Below are 12,023 nucleotides of genomic sequence, written 5' to 3'. Positions count from 1 at the left end.
AGGTTTATATTAATTGTTGCAGATTATCTTTCTACAATATATTTTGTAAGTAGAATATGACCAGAAACATCGGCTCGATTGTGTTTCCACTTGACTATTTTATGTACGTTGGGGACACTAGATATTATAGATTCCCAATTACTATGTCGAAGAATATTTGAGATAGTTTATGCAGGTTGCACTGTGTAACGTGAACCCCACAACAGTTGCCCAACTCTCGGGGTACCTAGCTCCTACTAGGTGAACAGAGGCATTAGGTAAAAGAAAACGTGTCTAACCATTTCTGTCCCACCCAGGATCCCCGATTGTGAGTCGAGAACGAAGCTAACTCTACTAAGAGACCTTATTTATTATTTTATTTTATATTAAAACCCTGTTGGAAACTTGTAGGCTTCTTGAGGTTATATTGAGATGATTTCGGGGCTTTAGTGTCCCCGCGGCCCGGTCCTCGACCAGGCCTCCACCCCTAGGAAGCAGCCCGTGACAGCTGACTAACACCCAGGTACCTATTTTACTGCTAGGTAACAGGGGCATAGGGTGAAAGAAACTGCCCATTGTTTCTCGCCGGCGCCCGGGATCGAACCCGGGACCACAGGATCACAAGTACAGTGTGCTGTCCGCTCGGCCGACCGGCTCCCTATAACGGCTTATAAACATCAATAAAATTAGTTAAAGATTGACTAATAAGCATGACCCAAAATGTGAGATACCGCAGTCCACCCTCCTGTACTGGCAGCACCTAGTAACGATGGGGACCACAGTACATATACCCACGTTTAACACAATTAGAAAGTAAACATTGAATTTAGCCAGACCGGAAAAACTTTTATATTTATTTTGCAAAGACAAACCTAACCTTCCTAGGCCTAATACACACTATCTGAGGTCTAATATAGTACATGTGTGCACTATACTAGGCCAGGGAATATTTAAGTTTGTTTTTTAGCTTAATTTTTTCGGCCTCTATAAACTGAATAGTACAAAATTCTACTTTGTAATTCCTTAGTACGTCAATGGTTGTACTATGGTACACATAGTTACAAAAATTGCTATTTAAGCAGGATGATGGGTTGAATACCGAGGTGTCTCCTGTAGGTAGTGCATCCCTTGTGACTAGCCTTCTCACCACCACCCACGGGATAGGTGTGGGGTGCATAATAGGTGTCTGAATTTACCCGAGGGCCACCATATCTAGTGGTCTCGACGGGGACATGAAGCCAGAGGCTTGTCAAGGATCCCCCATTATTCCTGAGAATATTTTCCAGCTGAATATTGAACTGCCGTAATGTCATGGCATTTACAGCTTCGGCGGGTAGGCGGTTCCATGGGTTTATAACCCTGTGGGTGAAAAAGCATTTCCTGTGTTCTGTCCTACATTGTAATGTGTTGAGCTTGAAGCCATTGGCGCTTGTGTCTCTCATGTGACCGTTTAAAAATGTCTGGATTAATATCTTCCAGTTTGTTCAGTATTAAGTCTCTGAGATCAGTAATAACAAGTAGACATGTCTACATGTTATTACATGTCTACATGTTATTACTACATGTTACTACTACATGTTACTAACCACACTACAAACCAGACATGTCTGGTTTGTAGTGTGGTTAGAGCTGTAGGCCATTAACGTTCATGGTATAACACTTCAATTCATTCTGCGAGGGTTTTTGTGTCTGCGTTTAAAATTCTCCGAACCAGCTGGTCTTTTGAAGATGGTCTATGGTTGCATACAATATTTCAGATGGAGGCGCACCACAGGCGCTTCCAGCCGCTCCCACTTGTGCAACTTTTAATGAGTGGTAGAACTCGACTCGTCGGTACTTTTTATCAATCTGCGACATGATAGTGTTTATGGGTATTATTTGTATTGTTATGACCTACATGCAAGGCCTTGTGGTTTTAAATATTTAAAAGCATTTGTCAGTCTTATGACAATTCGTGGAGTTCATGTTGATCACTTTGCAAGATCTTAATATACTTTTCGCGTACCATTTTACGATATCTTTGTGTCGTCATACGAAATGTTGATGTAGTTTGTAGCACATCAACGACAAATGACAAAAGGGGTTGCCACGGACATGGAACCTTGCGGTTCTTCACTCTCCACATGTCCCAATTCATTTCCCTTTGTTTTCTTTGTTTTATCCACTCTGGTATTTACCATTTATTGTGTGTGTTTGCACTTTGTGCCGCTCTCTTATGCGGTGCCTTGTCAAAACCTTGTAATGTACTTTGACTTGTCTAATCTACTGGAAGTCCTTTGCCAGAGTAGTTGTTACATTGTGAGCAGGTTTGTTAGTAAAGTATTATTTGTTTGAAGAAAAAAAATCTGATTTTGTAATCATGCACAAATAGGTGGTGAATGATTTCCTTCGTAAGCTTGCAGATTTGTGAGGGTAAACTGACTCGTGGGGATATTTTTTTTTTGGGGGGGGGGGGGCTGAAAATCTGTCTTTTTAATCTAGGCTAAGGAAAGGGTTCCCCTAAAAATATTCTGAACAACCGTTTGTGGTAAACAGTTCATCTGCCAATACCTTCAAGATTTTGGATTGAATACATATAAATAAATTACTTGAGTAAAAGTGAACTAGGTACAAGCTCCTGAACCCATTGAAGAGGACCGAGCTCCGCTGGCGTCCACAAGACGGGTATAGGGTTCACAAAGACGGGTATAGGGTTCACAAGCATAACACACATGTACAAGTGTGGGGAAGTAGAGAGGTGTGGAGCAGTGCTGTTCTTTATTAACAGAGGAAGTATGTTACAAGAATGGCCGTACTTGGACGGCAGCCAACACGTAAATCACATTATATTAATATATTACATTTCATATATTAATTTGTACGAGAGAGAAATGCATGTAAGTTGAGGTGATTGAAGAGAAGAGGGAAAACACTCGTTATAAACAAATTCGCCAAAAAATATTATATATTTATATTTAAAAATTTGCAAGTGTAAAAAATATAACCGCCTACCAAAAAGCTTTTCTCGCCAATGTATGGTTCCCGCCAAAACGTAGCTGGACGAGAAGAATAAAGGCGTGATGCTCCGGACTATTCTATGGAATGTTCCAGATTAATGTACAGTATTACGCTGGTGAGGATTCAGCAGTGTGCATCAGGCCCATTCTGTCACTTTCATCACAACCAAGACGGAGATATGTAAACTTGTCATCATCTGGACAGGCAGACATGCACTGCACGTTTGTCAACAACGCGCTTTCACCCTAAACACAACCTTGAAGCAATGGAAGCCCTTGCGATACTTGCTTGGAATAATAGTTGAATATTATCTCGTGTGCCAGTCTGCTACTCTGACCAGCGAAGGTCGGGAAGCTAGAGATGTGCTCATGAAAGGTGACCAACCCACCACTCGCCTCACTTCCTCGTTAACAACAGATGATACACCAGTCGCATCGTGTATACACCGGCACACACTACACCCCTGTGTTCCCCTGCTAATGGATTACGCACACCACCAAAATGAAAACAATACACTTAGGCCATCTGTCTTGTTAATATTGCAGGCCAAATAAATAAATTACTTCATAACATTTCAAGTAACGAGTTTAACAAATTATTACCGAAATGCTTTTCAAGATTAGTACGTAAATGCGCTTGTCACACGACGCCAATCAAAATATAACCGTTGTGACAATCATTCTTACTATGGTTATCATACTGCAAATGGAATATTCATGGAAGACTTTGCCACCTAGTAACACTTCTAGTGACGGGCTGTCGTGTTGGAGTCTCAGCAACAGCTCTTAATTTCACAGCAGCATTAAACGACAAATGGGAAATTTATAGTAGCATGTGGCCCTGCATCTTGGTGTACAGCACACATTGTTCTTGTGGTTGCTGGAGGAATTACACTATGAAAGTCACCTCACAGAGTAAGGTAACAATTGTTTCCATAATTGCACGTGACCACAACTGTGTGCTGTCATAGTTTCACAGTTTTCCTCTTTGCCGGAGAAAAGTGGATAGAGACCCTTCGAATAAGAGGCTTCCATGAGAAAACCCAACATAGCTCCTCTTCCATTATCGTTAGAGACAGAAAAATAATCGGTCCCTGATGAAAGTGGGCGAGGTTGTGGTGCCCCCTGCCAGTGTGACCCCATTACCACCCAGACACTGGGCTCAGCCAAGGTCATTAAGGCACCCACTGTAACTCGCCTGTAAGGATTTAGTGTCTAGTCTGTAAATAACTTCTGTTAACGTCACAAACCACGTATTTGGAATAAAAGCATGCTTATTACTTTCCTGTGAAACATGGTAACAATACAAATGATATAAAAAGTTAAGATCTCTGTAGCAATAATTATATGTACAATATATTTTCCATATCGTTAAAATATCTAAAACAGTGTTGTAAGTAAATGACGGAGACCGCAGACTCTAGTCTTGGTCAGCCAATAGCAGTTACATTCTTAATAAACTTGCCTGAAGGCACTTAGTGGACGGATACTGCAGCACGACCTGCTGCTGCCTGCTGCTGCTGCTGTTCCAGGGAGTGTAGTGTTGCATTAATTTATTACACAGGTCTGTAAAGAGTGTAGTGTTCATGGAGTTTGTAACATTTTTAAGTACAAGTTATGGTGTATTTTGCATACAACAGCAGCAGTTTAATCGGGTATTCCTGGTGACGCCTGGAGGTGAGGACCAGGTCGACCAGCAGCAGCAGGTGATGAGGAAAGAGCGCACACACTAATTACGCTTGGAAGAGTTTATGAGGTACTTGCAGCAGTGTGTGAGAAGATGCTTTTCCGTGGGGCCTCCAGTGTCGGGCCCAGCCACCTCGCGGGTGTAGATGTCCATGCCATACTGACCCTCCTCTGGGAAGCTCAGCGTGAAAGTCACCACATCATCTGCAACTCGATGGCTGACGTACTTGCTGAGCCGCTTTTCCTCAGAGCCATTCTTGTGGAGCGTCGCCATGAAATCTGTGAGAGGCCGTGTCATACGGAACTGTAACTCGAGGTCACGGCCGGCGAAGACCAAAGCATCCTGGTGAGTGACGGGCTCTAAACCAAAAAGTCGAGTGGCTTTGGCGGGGCCCCACTCTCCTGAGGCACAGTCCGGCAAGGGCACCATGACAGTCTGGAGGTCCTCGCACACTATCTTGAACTTGCACACACTCTTGAACTTCATGGGTTCCCCAGTGAGGTACTCGCGTGGTGTGACAGCGTTGGCGAAGATGTCGAGCAGTAGCGCCCCAGAACACGGTGCGTGGACACGGAATGCTACCAGCTGGCCCACCACTGACTGTAGTGCAAAATACACAAGTTAATTAAGGTATTGAGAGTAGTACAGGTGTGAAGACTTAAATTGTTCAAAATGTGCTGGAAAGTGAACCATATTCGAGTGGAGCTTTTACTCGTCTACTTTTAAAAATCATCTGAACAGGGACTCTGGGTACGTTATATACACGATCATGGGGTACTACAATGCTGAGATATAGATGTACAGCATAACTATGCTTCCTTTTACACTTCCCAAAATGCTGTGCAAAAATGAGCTCTGCTATATACACCAAAAATATTAGTCGATTTACTCTTTTTATGCAAATTATCCTTAATATTAAACAAAATTAAGTACATCTTTTGCAAACTATTTACAAAGTGCTCTGTAGGCCTACATCCAAAGTATCCACCCTCTTTAGGTAAGACGAGGGTTAGTTATTCACATAATTCTCCGATTATTATCATTAAAATGTTGTACTTTCAATTATATGGTTCACTTCCTCGGGTATAATTACGTTCACTTGTGACAGGGGGGGGGGGCACTCTACAAGGTGCACAAAACTACATTAACTGCCACAACTATGCCAAAATGTTCATCAGAGCATATAATAATGTGTATGTACTGTGAAATAACCATCTGCTAGAGTCTCATGATAATTATCTTCATTCCCAGTAAGATTGAAAATATTTGCGGCTGTCATAGAAGTCAGGTGTTGAGTGTTCAACTGACCTGCATGACGAAACGCTTGAGGGAGACGGTGTCGTACTGGTCCTTGTCAGAGTCGTAGAGCTTCAGGTTGTAGTGGAAGATGAGGGAGGACTGCATATGGCTCGGCATCCCAATCCTTATGGTAGCGGCACCTGGGAGATGTACACACATTGTCAGCTACACTCTACATCCCTCACACCCACCAGGGGCACACACACACACACTACACCCCTCCACTCCCACACACATGCATGAACACGCCAATTCATTAATTGTCCTTCACTTTACTCATCTCTCTCCAGGGGACACCACCTGCTGCTACAGTACTCTCTCCAGGGGACACCACCTGCTGCTACAGTACACTCTCCAGGGGACACCACCTGCTGCTACAGTACTCTCTCCAGGGGACACCACCTGCTGCTACAGTACTCTCTCCAGGGGACACCACCTGCTGCTACAGTACACTCTCCAGGGACACCACCTGCTGCTACAGTACTCTCTCCAGGGGACACCACCTGCTGCTACAGTACTCTCTCCAGGGGACACCACCTGCTGCTACAGTACACACTCCAGGGACACCACCTGCTGCTACAGTACACACTCCAGGGACACCACCTGCTGCTACAGTACACTCTCCAGGGGACACCACCTGCTGCTACAGTACACACTCCAGGGGACACCACCTGTACACCTGCACCCACCCGGGGACACCACCTGTACACCTGCACCCACCTGGGGACACCACCTGTACACCTGCACCCACCCACCTGTAGAGTCGGTGTACATGACCGCCTTCGTGTGCTCGTCCGGGAAGTAGAGGCCATAGCGGAAGAAGAGGGACCGCACGAAGGGAAGCTCCTCAAACTCGTGGAGGCTGATGGCTGCCTTCAACAGCTGCCACTCTGGTTGTAGTGGGAAGAACTCGTAGATAAACTCCTTTGGATCCGTCAAGAAATAGTGGTCGTCATACTCATACCTATGAGGGAGAGAGGGAGCAGTAAAGTAATTATCAAAAAAACGCATCAAGCCAGTAAGGCTATGTAGCACCAGTGAGGGAGCAGTGTGTGAATGAGTCGAGTGTGTATAGAGGGTAAAGTGATTAAGTAGGAATGACAGGACTGTATGGGGAGGGGGAAGGTGATCAATTTGAAGTGTGAGGGGTGAAGAGTGAGAAAAGTATGACGAGGGTAAGTAAACAAGATGGGCTTAACTGGGAAAGTTGATCAAGTATACGGCTATTTACTCCTGCACACCTAACCAGGGATTAAACTATCAACAAGACAGAACTAATTTGAGAACATGTTTGCCCAATTTATCAATTTATACGTTACAAAAACAATGGCAAAAGTGTAAAGAATCCCAAATATTTACACAAGATTTAAATTGCCTCAGAAATTGAGTAATTTGCTGCAAATTAAATCAAATCTGATAGCTGGGGATGATCTCAACATTCTTATCTTGCAGCAAGTAACCCACACTTTGACACTTTCATTAACCATAGGAATTTCTTCATTCCAGTGGCTACAATTTCCAAGCCCAAAAGAATCACATGGATAACTAATTCAACATCAGTCAACTGATACCACTTAGTGGAAGATTTAGCAAGATGGACCTTTTTAAAAAAACATTGTTGATCACATAGAAGCCACTGGTCAAAATATGTCATTTGCCGAGAAATTAATGTCAAGAATGTTACCAGTAATTGAATGCAGTGACATTGACCTGTAATTCTCGACCACTGAACGGCTCTTCTCTTGTGTACTAGAACATCTGCCTCCTCCTATAGGGAGAGCCAAATTCCTTGAGCTAGACAGAGTTGGTAGAGGCTATATAATAATCTTGAGCTGATCTTGTCTGCCCCCACAGCTTTACCCATGTAGAATGTTATAAGGAGATGATGAACTTGAGCCTCTTGTATAACCCCTTCAGTCATCTTTGATGCAGTGCTCGGAACAATGTGTGGATATTGTCATTCAGGATCAGGGACGTGCATCTTTGCAGCAAAATGGTTTGCCAGTGGGTCACCCTCCTCCTGATTGCAACAGTTCTATCCTCTCGATTTAGAGTTGGGATTGTGTCCTCAGATGAATATCCCTGCCGATCTTTAACCAGAGATCACCAGACCTTTTATCCATCTCTTCCAGATGCAAGCTTAGTTTTGAGTTTCTGATTCCAATCTGAATATAGCTCACTTTTGAACCGCTTTGTGACAAATTCATCTATCCTGTTGTGAGCCGAAAGATGCCTTTGAAACCTTCTCCAAGCCTTGTTTTTAGCCTCTGCTGCCATCCGGCAAAGATAACCAAACCAAGGCTGATCAGTAGACTTGGCCACATACTGCCGGTGAAGATTATATACTGGACCTGTGCTAGAGGTCCAGTATGACCTGGTGAAGACGTTTGCTTGGCTGCATCTTCGTGGAGCAATGCATTCCATTTAGTTGCTTCTAGTGTTTGAGCGGAGAGCTGGCCAGTTTCCCGTCCCAAAGCTAGGTTGTTGGAGGAGATTCTTCACCTCAATCTGCCGGAATATCCAGTATAGTAAAGACAGGTCTAATGAACCAACATATCCCAGGGGTCTTCATTTAACTATGTTTGCAGGAAGGTCAGTTATGACAGGAAGCTCACAAAATTTGAGGTTGAAAACCCTAAGTTCATCAAAATCTCTCTGTACGAGTTAGTGGATAGGTTCAACAACACTTGTGTGTGCTGCCAGTTATGACGCATTAGTAAGGAGTCTAGGTTGTCCATTAGAAAGTTGGATGATTAAGCACACTACCATTGAGATCTGTACATTGAACATAAAAATAGAGGTTCTGGGATTTTTGAAAATTTTGAAGTTCTCTGGAATCATGTCGTCTAGAAATGTTTCCAGCACAACAACCACATCAGGACAATGAGTAAGAAATGGGAGAGAGAGATCGCCAACATTGGTAATAAACCCCTGATGTTGGCTGACATTATACTAATGGATTAACTTCTCATGTTTGCAAGTTGTTAAACTAGACAGGCGAGTGTGTAATGACTGCCTTCGTAGCTGGTACACTAGTAGTGTGTTAATCTGTTGTGCTGAGTAAAGCACAAAGATTAATGAAGTGTTCAGATATGGATGGCAAGATTGCCGATGTCTACCAAATCCGAATATTTTTTATTGCTCCAAGATTAGGTCTCGACATTTGTTCTTGTCTATCCAAATCCTTTTTGGTTTGACAAGCATCAACCTGATGCCATCTTCCGTGGCAATAATTACACTCCAGATCTCGCCGGCAGTTTTCAGAAGTATTCCCCATGAGAATGCATTTGCAACAGGGCCTTACTACGAGGCTGGGAGGCTGCCCCCAACTGATTACTACCAGTACTAAGCCGCCAATTCAAGAGTTGAGCCCCGTGTTGAGTATGCTCCTGGCGTTGATGTTGTTCATAAATTTGCTAAGGATGGTAATGGAGCGTTTGGCTGGGATGTGTTGATTTCCGCATTGATGATGGTGGTGCAGCAGCAGGCGTTTCATGAAAACAATTTGGAGATGTAAGCATTGGCGACACTAAATGGTGCTAGTGAATCATTTTATCGACATTGATTCAACATTGAATCGGCTGATGTACACACACAAGTCTCCTCACATCTGGAATGTGTGATAAGTTGCAAGATTATCTGTCTTGGGTAATCTTGTCAGGTCAAGACTCGCCCAAGGCTTTGTGTACCAACAGAGGCCTCGGACCACCACCTATGACTTGACAGAGCCTTCTTAACAGAACATTTAAAATCATTTGAGCTAAACACATACATCACTCGTATAATGATACAAGTCCTTCGAAACTCGATCATCCTATCAAATCCAAATCTCCAAATTATACATACGTGCAACCTTCCAGCCATACATACCTGCAATCATCCTACTATGCAAGTACTCACAAGAATAAGAATAAAAACAATTAACCATTTAGCCTCCCAATAACCCCTTCCCCTCCCACCGCCCTTTCTACCTGGTTCATCACGCTTTTCTAGACAATATCTCACTTTGCCCCTTATCACTTTCCCGGCGCTGACACCTTCCCCTGCCCACTACACAACTCACCTGAGACTGTCACTCTTGCTCTTGCCCCCAGGCTTGGGCACCTCCTTGGCGTTGACCAGGTGTCGGGCGCCCCAGTTGCACTGCACAAAACGCCACGACCCTGCCACATACACGGCATTCCACGAGTTACGGAATCTGTTGTCCTCGAACCTGACCCCGGGCTGGTAGCCTGCGGACTTGCTGTAGCCCTTGATCACCACACAGTGCAGACCCGCGTAGCTGTGGACCAACACTCACACGTCAAATGTTTTACAATAATGTTGAGGCTCAATATGCAGTCAAAGAGCATTAATGGTGACAAAATTGTGAACTGCAATGATGGTCGTTATGATGATTATAAAGGTTATCGTGACTAGTACATATTCACACAATATATTATAAACACAAAATACTGTATATTTGGTCATATATATATATATATATATATATATATATATATATATATATATATATATATATATATATATATATATATATATATATATATATATATATATAATATTGCTAAATTAATTATTTTAATTTCTTATTTTATTAATATGAAAATATCTTGTTTGAAATGTAAACTTCTGGTAAAGCTAATTATTGCTAAAACGAAACTGAACCACAATAGGAATATTAATAATCATTTTCAAAGCAATGTTTTATGCTATTTTAAAAGATTTAATATGTATTAAAATTATACACAGTCTCACATTGGCAGGTTGTAATCTGAAATGCAAAAGTTTTAATAGATACATTTTAAAAAGTTTAATAAAATTATGCTGTAATGTTCATTTCAGAGCTGCCGTGTAGTGCCACCTTAAAGGCACATTGAAGCTCCGCGCTGTCAGCACTACAGCACTACATCGATCTTCAAGATCGTGTGTGTGTATTCAATGCATGTATTGGAAGCCTGGTCGGGGCCGTTGAGCCCCGAAGTCATTCGCAAGGTAAGGTATGTCCGGTTCTTGTCTCTGGGTCAGCAGCCCGGCAGGCTGGATCTGGTGGGTGGGTCAAATCAGCCTTCCGGCTGCCTGTCCTCTAATGCCTGGTATGGGCTGTTTGCTGTTTTTTGTCAATATTCTTTGCAGGTTTTTGTCCTTGTAACCTCTTCGTAAGGAAGGCTTCCAGTTTCCAAGACCAGCTTTGTCATCCCTTTCTGCACGAATTCAAATGAATGTATGTCTATTCTAGAGTATACAGACAAATACTGAACTCTTAAAAAGTAAAACTCGGTGAGTACAACAAGACTTGCCTACAGCCTCAAGACTCTCAAGAAAGAGTTCCAAAGGATTCTTCTACAGAGTTGCAAGAGTCCAAGATGCAGGTACAATACTCACTTAGTCTACAGGGGCACAAGAGTCCACTAGAAGATAGTTTTTAAGAACTTACCTACAGAGCCGCTTGAAGAGAACGTGGTAGGACTCTGTGCCGTACTTAATGCCCCGAAGGAGACCCATGGGCGTGTCCCCATGAGCAGAGTCGTCGAAGGTAATGGAGTTGAGATTCTTGACGGTGATCCAGCGGAAGATGGTCCGCACCTTCTCCACGTCGGAGCTGCACTGCCCCACCAGCATCCTCACCAGGTCTGTGAATGTCTTCTGGTCCTCCTGCGCCACCTGTTAACCGTAATATTATTCAATAAAACATGAAGATATTCTCTGCCAGTGGTGGGAGCTGGGGGACAACATACCCCAGTATACTCTGCCTGTGGTGGGAGCTGGGGGACAACATACCCCAGTATACTCTGCCTGTGGTGGGAGCTGGGGGACAACATACCCCAGTATACTCTGCCTGTGGTGGGAGCTGGGGGACAACATACCCCAGTATACTCTGCCTGTGGTGGGAGCTGGGGGACAACATACCCCAGTATACTCTGCCTGTGGTGGGAGCTGGGGGACAACATACCCCAGTATACTCTGCCTGTGGTGGGAGCTGGGGGACAACATACCCCAGTATACTCTGCCTGTGGTGGGAGCTGGGGGACAACATACCCCAGTATACTCTGCCTGTGGTG

General features: G+C 43.6%; 1 protein-coding gene across 1 annotated transcript in view; it reads right to left on the bottom strand.

The window, feature by feature from the left end:
- Positions 1-2,719: 2,719 nt before the first annotated feature.
- Hil (peptidase hillarin) overlaps positions 2,720-12,023 on the bottom strand; it is a 77,476-nt gene continuing 68,172 nt past the window's right edge. The window contains exons 8-12 of the mRNA XM_045736039.2: positions 11,399-11,625; positions 10,025-10,243; positions 6,717-6,925; positions 5,971-6,101; positions 2,720-5,262 (exon numbers count right to left, since the gene is read on the bottom strand). Of these exons, the coding sequence (XP_045591995.1) occupies positions 4,705-5,262; positions 5,971-6,101; positions 6,717-6,925; positions 10,025-10,243; positions 11,399-11,625 (1,344 nt within the window). The 3' untranslated portion in view covers positions 2,720-4,704. The remainder of the gene's footprint in view (positions 5,263-5,970; positions 6,102-6,716; positions 6,926-10,024; positions 10,244-11,398; positions 11,626-12,023) is intronic.

Source organism: Procambarus clarkii, chromosome 6 (genome assembly GCF_040958095.1).
Source record: "Procambarus clarkii isolate CNS0578487 chromosome 6, FALCON_Pclarkii_2.0, whole genome shotgun sequence".
Lineage (NCBI taxonomy): Eukaryota > Metazoa > Arthropoda > Malacostraca > Decapoda > Cambaridae > Procambarus > Procambarus clarkii.
Note: the sequence above shows the minus strand (reverse complement) of the source record. Positions and strands in the feature narration are given on the sequence as shown.